At 41.6% G+C, this 19,615-nt stretch overlaps 1 protein-coding gene across 11 annotated transcripts in view; it reads left to right on the forward strand.

Moving 5' to 3' along the window:
* Window positions 1–19,615, forward strand: part of MAP4K4 (mitogen-activated protein kinase kinase kinase kinase 4) — a 192,700-nt gene that overhangs the window by 66,280 nt on the left and 106,805 nt on the right. For all 11 annotated transcript variants that reach the window (XM_069757606.1, XM_069757608.1, XM_069757610.1 and 8 more), the window contains exon 3: window positions 12,092–12,148. In XM_069757606.1, the coding sequence (XP_069613707.1) occupies window positions 12,092–12,148 (57 nt within the window). The remainder of the gene's footprint in view (window positions 1–12,091; window positions 12,149–19,615) is intronic.

Raw genomic sequence — 19,615 nt, forward strand, 5'->3', positions numbered from 1 at the left:
GTTACTCTGCACGGAAAAAAGGTTTAACATACTTGATGATTTGATTATTGTAAAAAAAAAATAAGAAATTCTCAGATTACAATTATTAAAAATCTGTACGGAATATTCAGAAAATGGTGAGCAAATCTAAAGTGTTCAGTGATGAATTGTTCTGTCACTTATCATAAAATGAGATGTAGAGTTTAAAAAGTTTAATACAGAAGATGCAATGGTTCCATCCATAGCACTAACTGGTGAGATTACCAATCCGTCATATGTCGGCCACTACCTCTGTGGGCCCATATCTTACAAGTGTTACTGGTTTTATATGGGTGTTGTGCTTTTGTAACACTATAGAAGGTGATCATGCTGCTTTAATAGATATGTTGCTGGTTTAAATACTATTTCAATAACTAGAAACAAAGAAATTGTATCTATTTTGTCAGCCTCTGTGATTCAGAAATTCCTGTATAATGGTGGTTTAAGAAAAGGATCGGTTTCTTTTTTGCCTTTAAAAATTTGGCAGAGATATCTCCCAGGAGAATGTAAATCTGTTCATAACTCTGGGAACAGCTCTGGGTTACACTCTGGATACCGGAGCAATGGTTCCTATATGTCTCATTTCAGTTGTTGGTGGACATGAATCTGCCCATTTTGAATGTGGAATATCTTCAGCAGTATGCGAGGCTTTCCCTATGACTGACGTCCAGGTAGTGGTTCATAAGGGCTTGATGCATCTCAGCATTGACCGTGTTCTGGCAGTGAATGGTGAAGCTGCTTTTCATTTTGTTTTCCCACATGGTGCCAGCAGCAAACGCCAACCAATTTCTCTGCTGGCCTTTTATGGTGGTGGTTCTTGAAATGCAGAGCTCCTGTGCATTAAACTGTGCTGAGGAATTTCAATGATGTCATTAGAATTTACACACAATTATTCTCCCTCATTGGGAGGTATTAAACCATTTACTGTATCAAAGCTCTGCCAGATGTTAGGGAGAACTCCAGTAAAGTTTCAAAATATCTACCGTATATACAGTCATGGCCAAAAGATTTGACACTGACGATTTTCGCTTGTCACATAGTTTGCTGCTTCAGTGTTTTTAGAGCTTTTAAGTCAGATGTAACTATGTTCACTGAAGTACACTTGTAGTGTTCCATATGTTTTTACACTTTTATTGACAAATACATCAAGTTTATGCAAAGACTCAATATTTACAGTGTTCCTTATTTCTCTGGAAATAAAAAAAAAAAAAAAAAAAAAAAAGTTAGGTATTTTTATTTTTAAACCAGTGCATGCAAAAGCGGCAGCTGTGGGCTGCAACCCTTACTTGTCAGCTTTATCATGGCTGGTTTTCAAGAATAGAGAGGCCCCACACTTTTTTTTTTTTTTTTAAATTATTTAAATAATTAAAAAACAAAAAACAAAACAAACTCATGGAGTCCCCTCCTATTTCTGACAACCAGCCAAGCTAAAGCAGACAGCTGGGGGCTTGTATTCTCAGACTGGTACGAGGCCTTAAATATTGAACTTGAAAACTGCAACCCGCTGCCATCCCAGAAAAGGGGCATCTATCAATTCTGGCTCTTTGACTGGCTTATCCCACATGCCCTGGTGCGGTGGCAAGTAGGGTAAGATTTGTGGGGTTGTGTCTATAACGGACCCCTTATTATTATTAATAGGTGGATTGAAAAAATAAAAACAGCCATAATAAAGTCCGTTATGTAAAATAAAGACCCTGACACCTTTATTTGAAATAAAAATAAACGGCAAAGTTATACTCACCTTTTACACCTAATCCACTGAAGCCTATGTCACCTGTAAAGGACAGAATATAGCAAACAACCATAATACTTATCTTAACCTCTAATCCATGCCCATCTCCCCTGAAAAAGAAAAATAATAAACAACCATATCCCTCACCTGTCCGATGTGAAGATAATCCATATCTGTCCCGAGAAGATCCGGATGATTTGGATAGCAGACACATCAGTGATGTGATCGCTATCCCAGCCAGTCGGCTCACACCGGAGTTCATAGCTGAGATGATCTCAATCCTATCATAAATGGGATTGAGATCTTGGGAGCTTCTTGGCCGTGGACCCAAGATTTCAATGCTTTGTTCACCGAGCCATTTAATTATCACTTTTGCCTTTTGACTTGGTTTCCATTAGCTGAAAAAGCTTTGCACATCACCAAATTGCTCCTGGATCGTTGGGAGAAGCCTTTAAAATAGAACAGTCACTGCAGTAAAGATTGAGTATTTACATGAATTTGTATTTGTCAATAAAAGTGGAAAATCTAATGAAATGCCTATAGTTGTACTTGCGTAACCATAGGAACATCTGATAAATACAGATCTAAAAAGACTTATGCACCAAACTTTGTGAAAATCAAAATTTGTGTCCGTCTCAACTTTTGGCCAATACTGTATTTTGATGTTTAGAGTTTTTGTAGTATTAACTTAGTCTTATTTATGTTGTATTTTTATTTAGTCTTTTCTGGTAATGCTGGCTTCTTAAAGCGCATCTTTCAGTTGGGTCAACCTTCCTGAGCTGTCTTTTGGAGGAATGCTGGTCATACAATTAAAAAAAATTATACCTTTTGATTTGTGATCTAATATCTTATTCAAGAGAAATCCATCTTTTTCTTCCACAATTGACCAGTTAAGACCTATGGACTGGACACAGATCTCCTTGAGGAACTTCATCCATTTGAGATATGTAATAACGGACACTTTGCTCTCATAGTCAAACATGGCTCTATAGTGAGATCAGAGCTATCACCGTACAGAAGAAGTGAACTTTCTCTCATTACAAAAAAGTATTGGCACTCCAGGTGTCCTGTCACGTCTTGTGTTGGCTGATCTCACCTCAGTGCTGTGTGTTATTTTGAGAGCAAAGTGTCAGTCATTACATGTCTCTCACTGGTAATGCCCCTTTTAATTTAAAATAAGTCCTGAATGAAGCTTCCCATGCAGATCTGTAACAGCTCATCTACATATCAGGAAAAATGTGGATTTTTCTGGAATAAGACATCGGATCGCAGATATTAACCCCTTTCTGATCTCGGATGGGATAGTACATCCGAGGTCAGAAGCCCCGCTTTGATGCGGGCTCCGGCGGTGAGCCCGCATCAAAGCCGGGACATGTTGGCTGTTTTGATCTGCCCGTGCCTATTAACTAGTTAAATGCCGCTGTCAAACGCAGACAGCGGCATTTAACAATCGCTTCCGGCCAGGCGGCCGGAAATGATCGCATCGCCGACCCCCGTCACATGACATGATCGGAGGTCGGCGATGCTTCAGAATTGTAACCATAGAGGTCCTTGAGACCTCTGTTTACTGATCGCCGGCAGCTGTGAGCGCCACCCTGTGGTCGGCGCTCACAGCACACCTGATTTTCTGCTACATAGCAGCGAACATCAGATCGCTGCTATATAGCAGAGACGATCGTGCTGTGCCTGCTTCTAGCCTCCCAAGGAGGCAATTAAAGCATGGCAAAAGTGAAAAAAAAAAAAAAAATATAAAAGTTGAAATCGCCCCCCCTTTCGCCCCAATCAAAATAAATCAATAAAAAAAAATCAAATCTACACATATTTGGTATCGCCGCGTTCAGAATCGCCCGATCTATCAATTAAAAAAAAAAAGCATTAACCTGATCGCTAAACGGCGTAGCGAGAAAAAAATTCGAAACGCCAGAATTACGTTTTTTTGGTCGCCGCGACATTGCATTAAAATGCAATAACGGGCGATCAAAAGAACGTATCTGCACAAAAATGCTATAATTAAAAACGTTATCTCGGTACGCAAAAAATAAGCCCTCAACCGACCCCAGATCATGAAAAATGGAAACGCTACGAGTATCGGAAAATGGCGCAATTTTTTTTTTTTTTTTTTTTTTTTTTTTTTTTTAAGCAAAGTTTGGATTTTTTTTTTCACCACTTAGGCAACAAATAACCTACACATGTTAGGTGTCTATGAACTCGTACTGACCTGGAGAATCATAATGTCAGGTCAGTTTTAGCATTTAGTGAACCTAGTAAAAACGCCAAACAAAAAAACAAGTGTGGGACTGCACTTTTTTTGCAATTTCACAGCACTTGGAATTTTTTTTCCCGTTTTCTAGTACACAACCTGCTAAAACCAATGATGTCGTTCAAAAGTACAACTCGTCCCGCAAAAAATAAGCCCTCACATGGCCAAATTGACAGAAAAATAAAAAAGTTATGGCTCTGGGAAGGAGGGGAGTGAAAAACGAACACGGAAAAACGAAAAATCCCAAGGTCATGAAGGGGTTAAGGTATCCTTTTATTCAGTTTTCTGGTACCTACAGGCTTAGAAGGGTTGATCCTACTGACATATTACCATAGTTTTATGAACAAGAATCTAAGAAAGGTACTAATGATTTAACTTTTTTCTTTAGGGGGTGGCGGGAAATCAGGAAAAAGTATGATAGGAGATAACTTCCTTGAACCCACATCAATGTCAAGATAATGACTGTGCAGCCCTGCCCTGAATAGAGCATAGTTGCGCATGCACGTCCTCTGTTTCATTCATTGTCTATGTGGGATATCCCAGCACAGCACGCAGCTATTTTTTTCAGCTACATAGACAATGAATGAAGCAGAGGCTGTGGATGCTCACTTCCGCTTCTTTCTGGGCAAGGATACAGTGCCCTGTTTTCAGGAGATCTTAAAGGGCTAGTCCCATTTCCAAAATCCTATCCCAATATGTAGTAGGTGTAATAATATTAACAAATACCTCCAATTATAAATGTAGTATAGTTTTTTTTTTTTTATTTGCTATGTCTTTCTTTCCTCATGTGCAGGCATTGTAGGACCTTAGGTTTCCATGGTTTGAACTACTACTGTATTTTTCAGACTATAAGATGCACCTAAATTTTAGAGGAGGAAAATGGGAGGAAAAAAAATGAAGCAAAAAATGTGGTGATTTCTGTACTAATCCTGGTGTATGTATTTATGTATGTATATGTCCCCAATCCAGGTACACATGGTCCCCTCATCCCCATCCTGATACATATGGCCCCCTCATCCCTATCCTGGTATGCATGGCCTCCATCAGAAAAAAAAAAATTCTACTTGCCTTCCCTGAGCTCCTTTGCAGCTTCCTGTTCTGATGCCAGCAGCTGATTTCAGCTTGTATGCAGCATATGACAGTAATATCATGCACTGCTTACTAGCTGAAGACAACTGATGGAAGACTCACTGCTCCCCATGCCCGGGACTATAGAAGTGGAGAGCAGTGAATATTCGTTTCACTTTAATAGTGGGCTTCCTGCTGCTGGGAGATCACTTGTGCCCGCTAGTAAAGGGAATCAATATTCACTGCTTTTCACTCCCATGGGTGCGGGGAGCAGTGAATATTAATTCTCTTTAATAATGGGCACACGTGATCGCCCAGCCGCTGCAGGCAGGAATCGGCGGCTACGGCTAACACTACCCGCTATGAAAGAGAATGGGAGTGGAGAGCCGTGAATATTCATTCCCTTTAGTAACGGGCACCCATGATTTCCCAGGCTCAGGAATTCTGTGGCTACTGTGCCCGCTATTACAGTGTAATGAATATTCACTGCTTCCCTCGCCCATAGTCCATCCCACCTTTAGGTGACGTCTTCAGTGCATAGAGGTGGGGAGCAGTGAATATATATTTCTCTTTAGTATTGGGCACAGGTGTTAGCCGCAGCATCTGGCTCCGACCTCCAGTGACCTGCTGCTGCCGCTCCCCCACCTAGGCATCCACAGCCACAGCAGGTACATCTAGACTATAAGACGCCCCTCCATTTTCCTCCAAATTTTGGGAGGAAAAAAAGTTAGTCTTACAGTCCGAAAAATATGGCTAACATTTCATAGGTGGACGTAACCTTCGATACCTTAGGTCCTGCAAATGATGAGAGACATGGCAAATCAGAAAAACTACTAAATTTTTAATTGGAGGGATGTGCTAATATTATTATTACACCTACTACCTATTGGGATAGGATCTTAGAGATGGGTAAACCCATTCTAATGTAGATGCTGAACATGTACACCCTTAGCTTGATTTAGTGTGCAAGTGATATATATGGGGAGAGGGAAGTTCAGCTAGTGCCAAACCCCTGAAGTATTGGGCATACCTGATTAATTTTCACCGAAATGTCTGCTGTACAGAGAGTAGACGCCACATGCACATTACATTGTCTTCTAGCACTTCTTTTTCTGAATTAATGGCTGACCATGTAATGTGGCAGCACCATATAGGCTAAGCTCACACTGGACGTTTTTGCTATTTTTTTTTTTTTTCTGCATTAACACCTGAGTGCTTGGCAGGAAAGAAGCTGCAGCAAAAATGTAGATTTTGGTCGCGTTTTTGTTGCGTTTTTTCCCATTCAATTCAATGGCTAAAAAAAAACGCTAGAAGTGAACTGCTCTATATTCAAAAAAACAAGCAAAGTGCAAAATACTGATAACAAGAAAAGCAAGCTGTGCATGAGATTTCTGAAATTTCCTAGACATAGCAGGTACTGTCAAATGCAGCTGAAAGTTAACATAAAAAATGCAGCAAAAACACCCACTGTGAACTTGGCATTTGGCTTGGCTGAGTGAGGCTATGTGCACACGTTGCAGATTATTTGCAGTTTTTTAGCGTTTTTGCGCTATAAAAACGCTATAAAGCCGCAAATAATCTGCATACAGTAAGCATCCTATCATTTTTAATGAAATCCGCAACTTCTGTGCACATGTGCGTTTTTCCGCATGAAAAACGCATTGCGGAAAAATAATGAACCTGCTCATTAATTTTGCGTTTTTTTTCGCGGTTTTCCCACTGTCTAATGCATTGGGAAATGTCCGGAAAAAAACCGCGCAAAAACCGCCTCAAAGCCGCGCAAAAAAAAGCATGCGGATTTCATGCGGAAATCTGGCAGAAATATCCGGATTTTCACAGGAATTTTCTGCATGAATTCCTGAACGTGTGCACATAGCCTGAGGGTATGTGCACACGTTGCGGATTTTGCTGCGGATCCGCAGCGTTTCCTCAGCTGCGGATCCACAGCAGTTTCCCATGAGTTTACAGTACAATGTAAACTTATGGGAAACCAAAAACGCTGTGCCCATGCTGCGGAAAAAGCCGCGCGGAAACGCAGCGGATTATTTTCCGCAGCATGTCAATTCTTTGTGCGGAATCCGCAGCAGTTTTCCATCTGCTCCAATAGAAAACCACAGATGTAAAACCGCAGCGGAATCCGCAGTAGAATCCGCAATAAATCCGCATTAAAAACCGCAGCGGTTTTCCAATGCGGATTTAGCAAATCTGCTGCGGAAAAATCCGCAGTGGCCCATTCTACGTGTGCACATACCCTAAGAGCGATATCAGCAATCTGTTCATTAACCAACTCTGTTCCTGTAACATCCACATTTCCTTCCTGCATTATCTGCAGAATACAGATGTGCTTTTTTAGCTAATTTGGGGTGGGGGTGTTAGACTAATGTCAAAATGAGCATTATATTGTCCCCCCTAGTCACTTATGTCACTTTATTGTGCGTGTACTGCAAACTACAAACTAGAGGGGGAATATATTATTATTATTATTTATTTATATAGCACCATTAATTCCATGGTTCTGTACATGAGAAGGGGTTACATACAGGGTTATAGATATCGATTACAGTAAGCAGGTTTACAGTGACAGACTGGTACAGAGGGGAGAAGACCCTGTCCTTGCGGACTTACATTCTATGGGATATATCTATCATGCATGCATGTATTGTATATATGTATAGTAAATATTATTTATTTTAGGCACAGCTTTCTTCAGATCTAGGGGGTTCAGTTTTTTGTTTCTCAGTACTTCCAAATAGAATGATCTAATTATTACACTGTCAGGCAGTTGAATAAGGACATACTCTTGGCCTATAAAAACAAAAGCAAACCTAAAAACATTAATTGTAAGGTTTTTGTTTGAGTTCTTCTTTTTTCATAATGTAAAGGTATACATGAAGCATGTTGTCCAAATGCAATGTGACTAGAGCCAAAGCAGTTGTGTCATTGTTGACGTGGGATTTTTAGGTGATTTATGTAATTTGTAAGGATGAGGATGTGTAAATGGAATCATGGTATGCTAGTTAGCATTTGTGCGGGAATGGCACAGCTGTGGTCCACCTCTGCTTTTCCCTCTCCTAGAAACGGTCTTCCCCCTGGATTACACTTGGCATGCACTGATCAGGGGTATATATACTCCAGGAAAGGCTTCCCATGTGGTACAATCCAACTATGGAGAACACACATAAATGGTTTAAAAAGCTTGAATTATTTCTCCATAGGGATATTACTAATTTAAAGCAGTGTGCATACAAACATCAGACTGACATTACTTATGAGGAAAACCTGTATGCCAAGAGTTGTGACTTTTATTGTGTAGAGCATGTCTGCAAAAATATACAGTTCCTTGAGAAAGTGTTCCGCTCCCTGGAACTTTTCAACCTTTTCCCACATATCATGCTTCAAACATAAAGATACTAAATGTAAATTTTTGGTGAAGAATCAACAAGTGGAACACAATTGTGAAGTTGAAAGAAATTTATTGGTTATTTTAAATTTTAGTGAAAATTCAAAAACTGAGAAATGGGGCATGCAATATTATTTGGCCCCTTTAACTTAAGGTACCTTCACACATAACGATATTGTTAACGATATCGTTGCTATTTGTGACGTAGCAACGATATCGTTAATGAAATCGTTATGTGTGACAGCAACCAACGATCAGGCCCCTGCTGGGAGATCGTTGGTCGCTGAATAAAGTCCAGAACTTTATTTCGTCGCTGGACTCCCTGGAGACATCGCTGGATCGGCGTGTGTGACACCGATCCAGCGATGTCTTCACTGGTAACCAGGGTAAACATCGGGTAACTAAGCGCAGGGCCGCGCTTAGTAACCCGATGTTTACCCTGGTTACCATCCTAAAAGTAAAAAAAAACAAACACTAGATACTTACCTAACGCTGTCTGTCCTCCAGCACTGTGCTCTGCTCTCCTCCTGTACTGGCTGTGAGCCGGAAAGCAGAGCGGTGACGTCACCGCTCTGCTTTCCGGCTCCCAGCCAGTACAGGAGGAGAGCAGAGAAGCAGAGCGCAGCGCTGGAGGACAGACAGCGTTAGGTAAGTATCTAGTGTTTGTTTTTTTTTACTTTTAGGATGGTAACCAGGGTAAACATCGGGTTACTAAGCGCGGCCCTGCGCTTAGTTACCCGATGTTTACCCTGGTTACCGGCATCGTTGGTCGCTGGAGAGCGGTCTGTGTGACAGCTCTCCAGCGACCAAACAGCGACGCTGCAGCGATCCGGATCGTTGTCGGTATCGCTGCAGCGTCGCTTAATGTGAAGGGGCCTTTAATACTTTGTTGCAACACCTTTTGCTGCGATTAGAGCTGCACGTCGCTTGTGGTATGTCTCTACCAGTTTTGTACATCGAGAGACTGAATTTCTTGCCCATCCTTCCTTGGCAAACAGCTCAAGCTCAGTGAGGTTTGAGGGAGATCATTTGTGAACAGCAGTTTTCAGTTCTTTCCACAGATTCTCGATAGGATTGAGGTCTGGAATTTGACTTGGCCATTCTAACACCTGGATACGTTTATTTGTGAACCATTCCATTGTAGATTTTGCTTTGTTTGGGGATCACTGTCTTGTTGGAAGACAAATCTCCGTCCCAGTCTCAGGTCTTTTGCAGACTCCAGCAGGTTTTCGTCAAGAATGGTTCTGTATTTGGCTCCATCCATCTTCCCATCAATTTTAGCCATCCTCCCCATCCCTGCTGAAAAAAAGCAGGCCTAAACCATGATACTGCCACCACCATGTTTGACAGTGGGGATGGTGTGTTCAGGGTGATGAGCTGTGTTGCCTTTATGCAAAACATATTTGGCATTGTTGCCAAAAAGTTCGATTTTGGTTTCATCTGACCAGAGCACCTTCTTCCACATGTTTGGTGTATCTCCCAGGTGGTTTGTTGCAAACTTTAACCCCTTCATGACCCAGCCTATTTTGACCTTAATGACCTGGCCGTTTTTTGCAATTCTGACCAGTGTCCCTTTATGAAGTAATAACTCAGGAACGCTTCAACGAATCCTAGCGGTTCTGAGAATGTTTTTTCGTGACATATTGGGCTTCATGTTAGTGGTAAATTTAGGTCGATAATTTTTGCGTTTATTTGTGAAAAAAATGGAAATTTGGCTAAAATTTTGAAAATTTCGCAATTTTCAAATTTTGAATTTTTATTCTGTTAAACGAGAGAGTTATGTGACACAAAATAGTTAATAAATATGTCTACTTTACATCAGCACAATTTTGGAAGAAATTTTTTTTTTTTGCTAGGAAGTTATAAGGGTTAAAATTTGACCAGCAATTTCTCATTTTTACAAGAAATTTACAAAACCATTTTTTTTAGGCACCACCTCACATTTGAAGTCAGTTTGAGGGGTCTATATGGCTGAAAATACCCAAAAGTGACATTATTCTAAAAACTGCACCCCTCAAGGTGCTCAAAAAAGTTTATTAACCCTTCAGGTGCTTCACAGCAGCAGAAGCAACATGGAAGGAAAAAATGAACATTTAACTATTTAGTCACAAAAATGATGTTTTAGCCACAATTTTTTTTATTTTCCCAAGGGTAAAAAGAGAAACTGGACACCAAAAGTTATTGTACAATTTGTCCTGAGTACGCCGATACCCCATATGTGGGGGTAACCACTGTTTGGGCGCACGACAGGGCAAGGAAGGGAAGGAGCGCCATTTGACTTTTTCAATGAAAAATAGGCTCCAATCTTTAGCGGACACCATGTCGCGTTTGGAGAGCCCCTGTGTGCCTAAACTTTGGAGCTCCCCCACAAGTGACCCCATTTTGGAAACTAGAGCCCCCAAGGAGCTTATCTAGATGCATAAGTAGCACTTTGAACCCCCAGGTGCTTCACAAATTGATCCGTAAAAATGAAAAAGTACTTTTTTTCACAAAAAATTTATTTTAGCCTCAATTTTTTCATTTTCACATGGGTAACAGGATAAAATGGATCCTAAAATGTGTTGGGCAATTTCTCCTGAGTACATCGATACCTCACATGTGGGGGTAAACCACTGTTTGTGCACATGGCAAGGCTCGGAAGAGAAGGAGCGCCATTTGACTTTTGAATGAAAAATTAGCTCCAATCGTTAGCGGACACCATGTCACGTTTGGAGAGCCCCTGTGTGCCTAAACATTGGAGCTCCCCCACATGTGACCCCATTTTGGAAACTAGTTCCATGGGAGGTCTAATCTAGATGTGCGGTGACCACTTTAAACCCTCAAGTGCTTCACAGAAGTTTATAACGCAGAGCCGTGAAAATAAAAAATCACTTTTCTTTCCTCAAAAATGTTTTAGCAAGCAATTTTTTATTTTCACAAGGGTAACAGGAGAAATTGGACCCCAATTGTTGTTGCCCAGTTTGTCCTGAGTATGCTGGTACCCCATATGTGGGGGTAAACCACTGTTTGGGCACACGTCAGGGCTCGGAAGGGAAGTGGTGACTTTTGAAATGCAGACTTTGATGGAATGGTCTGCGGGCGTCACGTTGAGTTTGCAGAGCCCCTGATGTGCCTAAACAGTAGAAACCCCGAACAAGTGACCCCATTTTGGAAACTAGGCCCCCCAAAGAACTTATCTAGTTATGTGGTGAGCACTTTGAACCCCCAAGTGCTTCACAGAAGTTTATGACGCAGAGCCGTGAAAATAAAAAATCATTTTTCTTTCCTCAAAAATGTTTTAGCAAGCAATTTTTTATTTATTTCCAGAATGCTGTAGATAAGCCCCTGATGCTGGCGGGCTTAGCTCACCTTCGAGTTTGGGGGTGACAGAATACCTTTCACATGAACATTAGCAGCAATAGACTGACTCCTATTCTATCTTTTGTATTGAAGCATCCAATGAGTTTGCAAAGGTCATTAGGAAGGGGAGCCAGAAGAGTTGACTTTGTCCATGGACTTGCTTACAGTTTCACTTTTTAGGCTGGAATTGTTGTTACTTTCTGTATTTTCTTTCTATAAAATAAACTATAAAAATTATTTTTGTAATTTATTTTTTTTATTTATTTTTTTTCAGGGCCGCCATGTTAAGACGGGCCAGCTTGCAGCTATTAAGGTCATGGATGTTACAGAGGTAAGTAATGCTGTGCTTTGATCTATTAGTTAACTATTCCTGTTTTGTCAATTTAAATTACCTTTATCAAATCAAATTTACTTACAGCAAAAGTCATGAAATGGCGTCTTTGTCCTGTTGAGAACTACAATTAAGCTTGCATAAAAATCGTCTATTTTGCTGAAAAAGCATTTTGCCTGTTTCCTAGTTGACTGCCAACATTTTCAAGGTACCGTCACACATAACGATATTGTTAACGATATCGTTGCTTTTTGTGACGTAGCAACGATATTGTTAACGAAATCGTTATGCATTACAGCAACAAACTATCAGGCCCCTGCTGGGAGATCGTTGGTTGCTGGGGAATGATCAGGACTTTATTTCGTCGCTGGATCACCCGCTGACATCGCTGAATCGACGTGTGTGACGCCCATTCAGCGATGTCTTCACTGGTAACCAGGGTAAACATCGGGTTACTAAGCGCAGGGCCGCGCTTAGTAACCCGATGTTTACCCTGGTTACCATTGTAAAAGTAAAAAAAAAAAAAAAAAAAAAACACACTTACATTCCGGTCACGTCCTTCAGCGTCAGCTTCCCTGCGTCCCCCAGTGTCAGCGCCGGCCGGCCGTAAAGCAGCACAGCGGTGACCTCACCGCTCTGCTTTCCAGCCAGCGCTTACACAGTGCAGGGAAGCTGACGCTGGGGGACGCGACAGGAATGTAAGTATGTAGTGTTTTTTTTTTTTTTTTTTTTTTTACTTTCACAATGGTAACCAGGGTAAATATCGGGTTACTAAGCGCGGCCCTGCGCTGTGTGACAGCTCCCTAGCGACCACACAACGACTTACCAACGATCACGGCCAGGTGGTATCGCTGGTCGTGATCGTTGGTAAATCGTTAAGTGTAACGGTACCTTTAGACATGCCAAATGAGGCTGTGTTCACATCGAGGTTTTGTTTTTCTGTTTAGGGGATCCTTGCTAAAATCCTCCTCCAAAAATGGCTTCAAAAACGTAGATTTTTAAAAAAAATTAATACGAAAGGCACTTCTGCTGTTATGAAATGTTTTTCCTGTACTGGACAATCCTTTTAACTCCTTAGACATCGCCTGATAATCTGGGGAACAAAGGGTTCAGCCCCCTTTTTAGCTATCTTTAAGGCTATGTGCACACGTTCAGGATTTTTCGCATTTTTTCCCTGCTGTTTTCCGCTAAAAAAAAACAACGATTTAAAAAAAGCTTTCATTAAGCATCCTATTAGAATGCAATCCGCAATTTTTGGGCAAATGTTGCTTTTTTTTCCCGCTAAAAAAAATGTATCGCGGAAAAAAACGCAACATGTTCATTCATTTTGCAGAAAATCTCCGGATTTGCCATTATATAATATAGTAGTAGAAAGCTCCGGAAAAATACGTGAAAAAATGCGAGCGGATCTACAGGTCCTTCTCAAAAAATTAGCATATAGTGTTAAATTTCATTATTTACCATAATGTAATGATTACAATTAAACTTTCATATATTATAGATTCATTATCCACCAACTGAAATTTGTCAGGTCTTTTGTTGTTTTAATACTGATGATTTTGGCATACAACTCCTGATAACCCAAAAAACCTGTCTCAATAAATTAGCATATCAAGAAAAGGTTCTCTAAACGACCTATTACCCTAATCTTCTGAATCAACTAATTAACTCTAAACACATGCAAAAGATACCTGAGGCTTTTATAAACTCCCTGCCTGGTTCATTACTCAAAACCCCCATCATGGGTAAGACTAGCGACCTGACAGATGTCAAGAAGGCCATCATTGACACCCTCAAGCAAGAGGGTAAGACCCAGAAAGAAATTTCTCAACAAATAGGCTGTTCCCAGAGTGCTGTATCAAGGCACCTCAATGGTAAGTCTGATGGAAGGAAACAATGTGGCAGAAAACGCTGTACAACGAGAAGAGGAGACCGGACCCTGAGGAAGATTGTGGAGAAGGACCGATTCCAGACCTTGGGGAACCTGAGGAAGCAGTGGACTGAGTCTGGTGTGGAAACATCCAGAGCCACCGTGCACAGGCGTGTGCAGGAAATGGGCTACAGGTGCCGCATTCCCCAGGTAAAGCCACTTTTGAGCTACAGAGAAGCAGCACTGGACTGTTGCTAAGTGGTCCCAAGTACTTTTTTCTGATGAAAGCAAATTTTGCATGTCATTCGGAAATCAAGGTGCCAGAGTCTGGAGGAAGACTGGGGAGAAGGAAATGCCAAAATGCCTGAAGTCCAGTGTCAAGTACCCACAGTCAGTGATGGTGTGGGGTGCCATGTCAGCTGCTGGTGTTGGTCCACTGTGTTTCATCAAGGGCAGGGTCAATGCAGCTAGCTATCAGGAGATTTTGGAGCACTTCATGCTTCCATCGGCTGAAATGCTTTATGGAGATGAAGATTTCATTTTTCAGCACGACCTGGCACCTGCTCACAGTGCCAAAACCACTGGTAAATGGTTTACTGACCATGGTATTACTGTGCTCAATTGGCCTGCCAACTCTCCTGACCTGAACCCCATAGAGAATCTGTGGGATATTGTGAAGAGAAAGTTGAGAGACGCAAGACCCAACACTCTGGATGAGCTTAAGGCCGCTATTGAAGCATCCTGGGCCTCCATAACATCTCAGCAGTGTCACAGGCTGATTGCCTCCATGCCACGCCGCATTGAAGCAGTCATTTCTGCCAAAGGATTCCCGACCAAGTATTGAGTGCATAACTGAACATTATTATTTGTTGGGTTTTTTTGTTTGTTATTAAAAAACACTTTTATTTGATTGGATGGGTGAAATATGCTAATTTATTGAGACAGGTTTTTTGGGTTATCAGGAGTTGTATGCCAAAATCATCAGTATTAAAACAATAAAAGACCTGACAAATTTCAGTTGGTGGATAATGAATCTATAATATATGAAAGTTTAATTGTAATCATTACATTATGGTAAATAATGAAATTTAACACTATATGCTAATTTTTTGAGAAGGACCTGTATTGCAGAAAAAGTCCGATTTTGTTCAGGAAATTTCTGCAAAGAATCCTGAACGTGTGCACATAGCCTAAGTGTTCTGCCGTTACTTTTGATTAATATCAAGGGGGCTATAACCAATTTATTTTTTGCTTGCTATTTTTCCTTGTGTTGGATCCCTTGAATTTTTCTCATCTGTGTCCACTTATGATTTAGAATTATTCTAATTAAATTAGTACATCCCAACATCCCAAACTTGGGATGATTCAACAGTACAACAGCTCCTTGTATTATCTGTATAGAAGACCACACCTACATATCATCTGTATCATGTACATTATTCACCACACAGTCTGCTGCCCTATCAATAATCACATACAGTGGATTTAACACATGGTTAAAAAGCCAGTTTTCGGTCATGTAAAAAAATCATAGTGGGAGAATAATTTCTGAGAGTTTTTTTAAACCTTTTATGTCCCCCATAGTTTTATTTTTATCAATGGATTTGTACAATTCTAAGGTAATGTGGTAGCATAAGTGTGAATAACCTCTTACAATTGGGGATGTGGTGCTGTTCAGCATTGGCCAATCACACGCATATTAAATAGAAGCCAGTACACAGCTTTCATCATTTTAAAAATTATTCTGATTAACCCCATATAAAGTTTTCATGTTCTAGTAAGATTTTCCTGACATTTTCTTAGTTGCATTTTACAGCAAAAGTTATAGTCTGTAAATGGCTTTTAACACCTCAAAGGGATCTCATTGGTGAAAGTTATCAGTAAGGAGGAGGGTACAACATTTTTGGGAAGCGCTATAGCTATTCGGCTATAGCCATTCGGATAAGCTGTTATTCAAAGCTATTCGATCATCCCTAATAATGAAGACTACGGTCAGGTCACTGATCCCTGGTTAAGGTTATCCTGATATTTAAAAAAAAAAAAAATCCATTTGAAAATTGTGCCCGCTGTGGCTCACAAGAAGCAGCCATCAGTGTATATAGAGGTGAAACAATACTTGCTACTGCGCAGACGCCATTTTTAATTTCTTTATTTTAAATATCAGGATAACCTCAATCATAAGTACACTGCTCCAAAAATAAAGGGAACGATTAAATTTCTAGATATCACTGATTGAAATATTCCAGTTGTAAATCTTTATTCATTACACAGTGGAATGTGTTGAGAACAAAAAAAAAAGCTAAAAATTATCAACGTAAATCACAACTAATATCCCATGGAGGTCTGGAGTTGGAATGATGTTCAAAATCAAAGTGGAAAATGAAGTTACAGGCTGATCCAACTTCAGTGGAAATGCCTCAAGACAAGGAAATGATGCTCAGTAGTGTGTGTGGCCTCCACGTGCCTGTATGATCTCCCTACAACGCCTGGGCATGCGCCTCATGAGGTGGCGGATGGTCTCCTGGGGATCTCCTCCCAGACCTGGAGTAAAGCATCCTCCAACTCCTGGACAGTATGTGGTGCAACCTGAGGTGGATGGTGCGAGGCATGATGTCTCAGATGTGTTCAATCAGATTCATTTCTGGGGAGCAGGTGGGCCAGGCTAAAATGCTTTAATCTTGCAGGAACTGCTGACATACTCCAGCCACATAAGGTCTGGCATTGTCCTGCATTAGGAGGAACCCAGGGCCAAGTGCACCAGCATATGGTCTCACAAGGGGTCTGAGGATCTCATCTCAGTACCTAATGGCAGTCAGGCTACCTCTGGCAAGCACATGGAGGGCTGTGCGGTCCTCCAAAGAAATGCCACCCCACACAATTACTGACCCACTGCCTAACCGGTCATGCTGAAGGCAGCACATCGCTCTCCACGGCATCTCGAGACTGTCACATGTGCTCAGTGAGAACCTGCTTTCATCTGTGAAGAGCACAGGGCACCAGTGGCAAATTTGCCTATCCCGGTGGTCTGTGGCAAATGCCAAGCGTCCTGTAGGGTTTTTGGCTGTGAGCACAACCCCCATCTGTGGATGTCAGGCGCTCAGACCATCCTCATGGAGTCGGTTTCTAAAAATTTGTGCAGACACATGCACATTTGTGGCCTGCTGGAGGTCATTTTGCAGGGATCTGGCAGTGCTCCTCCTGTCCCTCCTTGCACAAAGGCTGAGGTAGCAGTCCTGCTGCTGGGTTGTAGCCCTCCTACGGCACCCTCCACGTCTCCTTGTGTACTGGCATGTCTCCTGGTAGCGCCTCTGGACACTACGTGGACAGACACAGTAAAACTTCTTGCAACAGCTTGCATTGATGTGCCATCCTGGACGAGCTGCACTACCTGAGCCACTTCTAGAGTAGGGTTGTAGAGTCTGTCTCATGCTACCACGAGTGTGAAAGCACAACCAACATTCAAAAGTGACCAAAACATCAGCCAGAAAGCATTGGTACTGAGATGTGGTCTGTGGTCTCCACCTGCAGGACAACTCCTTTATTGAGTGTGTCTTGATAATTGCCAATAATTTCCATCTGTTGTCTATTCCATATGCACAACAGCATGTGAAATTGATTGTCAAACAGTGTTGCTTCCTATGTAGACAGTTTGATTTCACAGAAGTTTGATTTACTTGGAGTTATATTTTGTTGTTTAAGTGTTCCCTTTATTTTTTGAGCATTGTATATACACAGTACACATGCAATTATGCTGCAGGGCATGGTGTTAAATTGTCTGTACTTTTTTCTTATATGCAAATTAGCTGTTAATGGCTTTTGTCCAACCCATAGCTCATGAGGCAAATTCTCCGGGTGATTTTAATTTAAATGAAAAGGGGCATTACCAGTGTGAGACAAGTAATGACTGACAGTTTGCTCTCCTAATTAGACACCGCTTTGCGGTAAGGTCCGAGCCAACACCGTACAGAAGGGAACTTTGTCTCATTGCAAACACATTTGCAGGTGTCTCAAAGTGCTTCAGGTTCAATGTCACATGCAGTCGGTGTGGGTAAAGGTGTTACAGCAGAGCTGACAGCACTGAAAATGTGTTTGCAATGAGTCAAGATTCAACTCTGCTGTACTGTTGGTTGTAATAAGGCACAGCTCAGCAGCAGAGCTGACAGCACTGTGAGAGGACAACTGTAGGTGTACATGTTTGTAATAAGACAAAGTCGCTTCTGCTGTACTGCTAGTTCTGACCTCTCTAAAGAGCTGAGTGTGATATATGAGAGCAAAGTGTCAGCCATTACATGTCACGCTGGTAACGCCCACTTTAATTTCCAATAAGCTCTGGAGGCAGATTCTCAGGGAGAGCTATGTCCTACCTGTAGATCTTAACAGCTCAATTACGTATAAGAAAAATGTGAATTTCTCTGGAATAAGGCTGGGTTCCCATTGCGTTATGGGACAGCGTTAAACGGACAGCGTTGCACGGCGAAATCAACGCCATGCAACGCGGCCGTTAACGCGCCCATTCACGCTAATGGGAACGCGCTTCACTAGCGCGTGCCATGTTCGGCACGCGCTAGCGACGCGCCGGTGATTCCTGGCGCGCCGCGGACGCTGCTTGCAGCTTCCGAGGCGCGCCCGCGGTCCGTTCCCCGCTCTCGCAGATCGGGGATGTGCGAGAGCGGGGACGTTACCGCGACCCCGACCGCAGCCCCATAGAAAACATTGCGTTAGCGCAATCCGCTAGCGCTAAACGGATTGCACTAACGCAATGTGACCCTAGCCTAAGACATCGGATCCCAGATATCAGGGTATCAATTTCCTATAACCTGCATGCCTATATAGACTGCTGAGGAGGGTTGTTCATATTGACAGATTCCCTTTAACAGTGGATCAGTGAAGAACCGAGGAAACATGTATGGAACACTAAAGTACAAATTGTCTTCCTTGCTTAGTTCATCGAAACTGATAAGACTGGGACATTGAGTCTCACGGGTCCGAAACGCGGATTTTAACCCCTTCCCGCCGCGGCCCTTTTTCGTTTTTGCCTCTTCGTTTTTCGTTCCCCCTCCTTCCCAGAGCTATAACTTCTATTTTTCCGTCAATATGGTCATATGAGGGCTTATTTTTTTGCGGGACGTGTTGTACTTTTGAACGACACCATCGGTTTTACCATATTTTGTACTAGAAAACGGGAAGAAAATTCCAAGTGTGGTGAAATTGCAAAAAAAAGTGCAATCCCTCACTTGTTTTTTGTTTTGGCTTTTTTTCTAGCTTCTCTAAATGCTAAAACTGACCTGATATTATGATTCTCCAGGTCATTACGAGTTTGTATACACCAAACATGTCTAGATTATTTTTTATCTAAGTGGTGAAAAAAAAATCAAAACTTTGCTAAAAAAAAAAAAAAGCCAATACCTGTAGCATCTCCATGTTTCGTGATCTGGGGTCAGGTGAGGGCTTATTTTTTTGCATGCCGAGCTGACGTTTTTAATGATACCACTTTTGTGCAGATACATTATTTTGATCGACCGTTATTGCATTTTAATGCAATGTCGCGGCGACCAAAAAAAGCGTAATTCTGGCGTTTCTAATTTTTTTCTCGCTAC

Source organism: Ranitomeya imitator, chromosome 3, assembly GCF_032444005.1.
Source record: "Ranitomeya imitator isolate aRanImi1 chromosome 3, aRanImi1.pri, whole genome shotgun sequence".
Classification (NCBI taxonomy): Eukaryota; Metazoa; Chordata; class Amphibia; order Anura; family Dendrobatidae; genus Ranitomeya; species Ranitomeya imitator.